This window comes from Nothoprocta perdicaria, unplaced genomic scaffold, assembly GCF_003342845.1.
Source record: "Nothoprocta perdicaria isolate Ctin4 unplaced genomic scaffold, notPer1 scaffold_64, whole genome shotgun sequence".
NCBI classification, from domain to species: Eukaryota; Metazoa; Chordata; class Aves; order Tinamiformes; family Tinamidae; genus Nothoprocta; species Nothoprocta perdicaria.
This window is the reverse complement of record NW_020455910.1, coordinates 2445613-2446768: the sequence shown is the minus strand read 5'-3', so window position 1 is coordinate 2446768 and position 1156 is coordinate 2445613. Positions and strand designations below refer to the sequence as shown.

The 1156-nt window shown below is 66.5% G+C and overlaps 1 protein-coding gene across 1 annotated transcript in view; it reads right to left on the bottom strand.

Annotated features, from left to right (window-relative positions):
• OSR2 (odd-skipped related transciption factor 2) overlaps positions 1–635 on the bottom strand; it is a 1798-nt gene extending 1163 nt beyond the window's left edge. Inside the window, exon 1 of the mRNA XM_026050011.1 lies at positions 4–635. Within this exon, the coding sequence (XP_025905796.1) occupies positions 4–635 (632 nt within the window). The remainder of the gene's footprint in view (positions 1–3) is intronic.
• Positions 636–1156: the final 521 nt, after the last annotated feature.

Genomic DNA, 1156 nt, shown 5'->3' with positions numbered 1-1156 from the left:
TGCCTCCGGAAGGCCTTGTGGCAGATGTCGCAGGTGTAGGGCCGCTCGTCCGTGTGCGTGCGCTCGTGGATGAGCAGGTTGTAGGACTTGGTGAAGTGGCGCCCGCAGAACTTGCAGATGAATTCCTTCTTGGTCTTGGAGGGCAGGCGGCCGCGGGAGGGCTTCCTGTCCGGGGACAGCTTGCTGATCCCCGACAGGGGCGACGCCAGTCCGGGGCTCAGCTTGGCCAGGTCCCCCACCTTGGGCGGATCCTCCTGCGTGGCGGCCACGGCCAGGTTGGCAAAGTCAAAGCGGGGCCTGTCCTTGTGCAAGGCCGGCAGGACGTGCGCGATGGCCCCTTGCTTGGGGTGGAAGAGGTGCGTGGCGAAGGGCAGCGCGGGGAACGGGAAGCGGGAGTCCACCAGGCCCTGGGCGGCCGCCATCTCCGTGATGGTGGAGCGCGTGATTTCGTGCACATTGGGGTAGCCCAGTGTCCAGTGGTTCATGTGCATGGTTTGCACGGCGCTGAGTCCGTACAGACCTTGCAGCTGGTCCACAGCTGCGGGGAAGGTGTTCACGGCCTGCAGGAAGGAGTAGTTGGTGAGTTGCAGGGACGGGTGCAGCGGGATCGGGGCCGGCAGCGCCTTGCTCCCCATCTTCCCGGAACCGGGGCAGGCGGCGGGGCGGCTGCTGCCTCTCTTCGGGGCTTCCAAGGGGAGAAATTCCTAGGGAGAAATAGGGAAAAAGAAGGAAAAAGACTTTTATCGGGAGCAGCGAGTTTCCCCTCGGCCGAGGCGGGAACGGGGGGAGCCGGAGGCCGGGAGCGCCGGCCGGAGCGCTGCCCGTCCCGTCCCGTCCCGGCTCCGGCTGCCGCCGCGCGGGGAGGAGCGGCCGCGGCGGGGCCGCCGAAAAAGGCGGCGGGCCCCGAGAAGCGAAAGCGCCAAGGAACGACTAGAACCGCGGCTCCAGAAACAACCCCTACACCAAAGAAGTTAGGGAAAATAAAATAAACAAAACAAAAACAAAACAACGGCAGCAATTTCCCGCCGACCCTTCCTCAGGCGCTGCAGCCTCGAAAAAAACCGAGCGTGGAAGTCGCGCCGGGAGCGCGCGGCTGGAGCCGGGGCCGCTGCGCTCCGCTCCGCGCGGCCGCGCACGGAGCCCCCGCGGCGCCGAG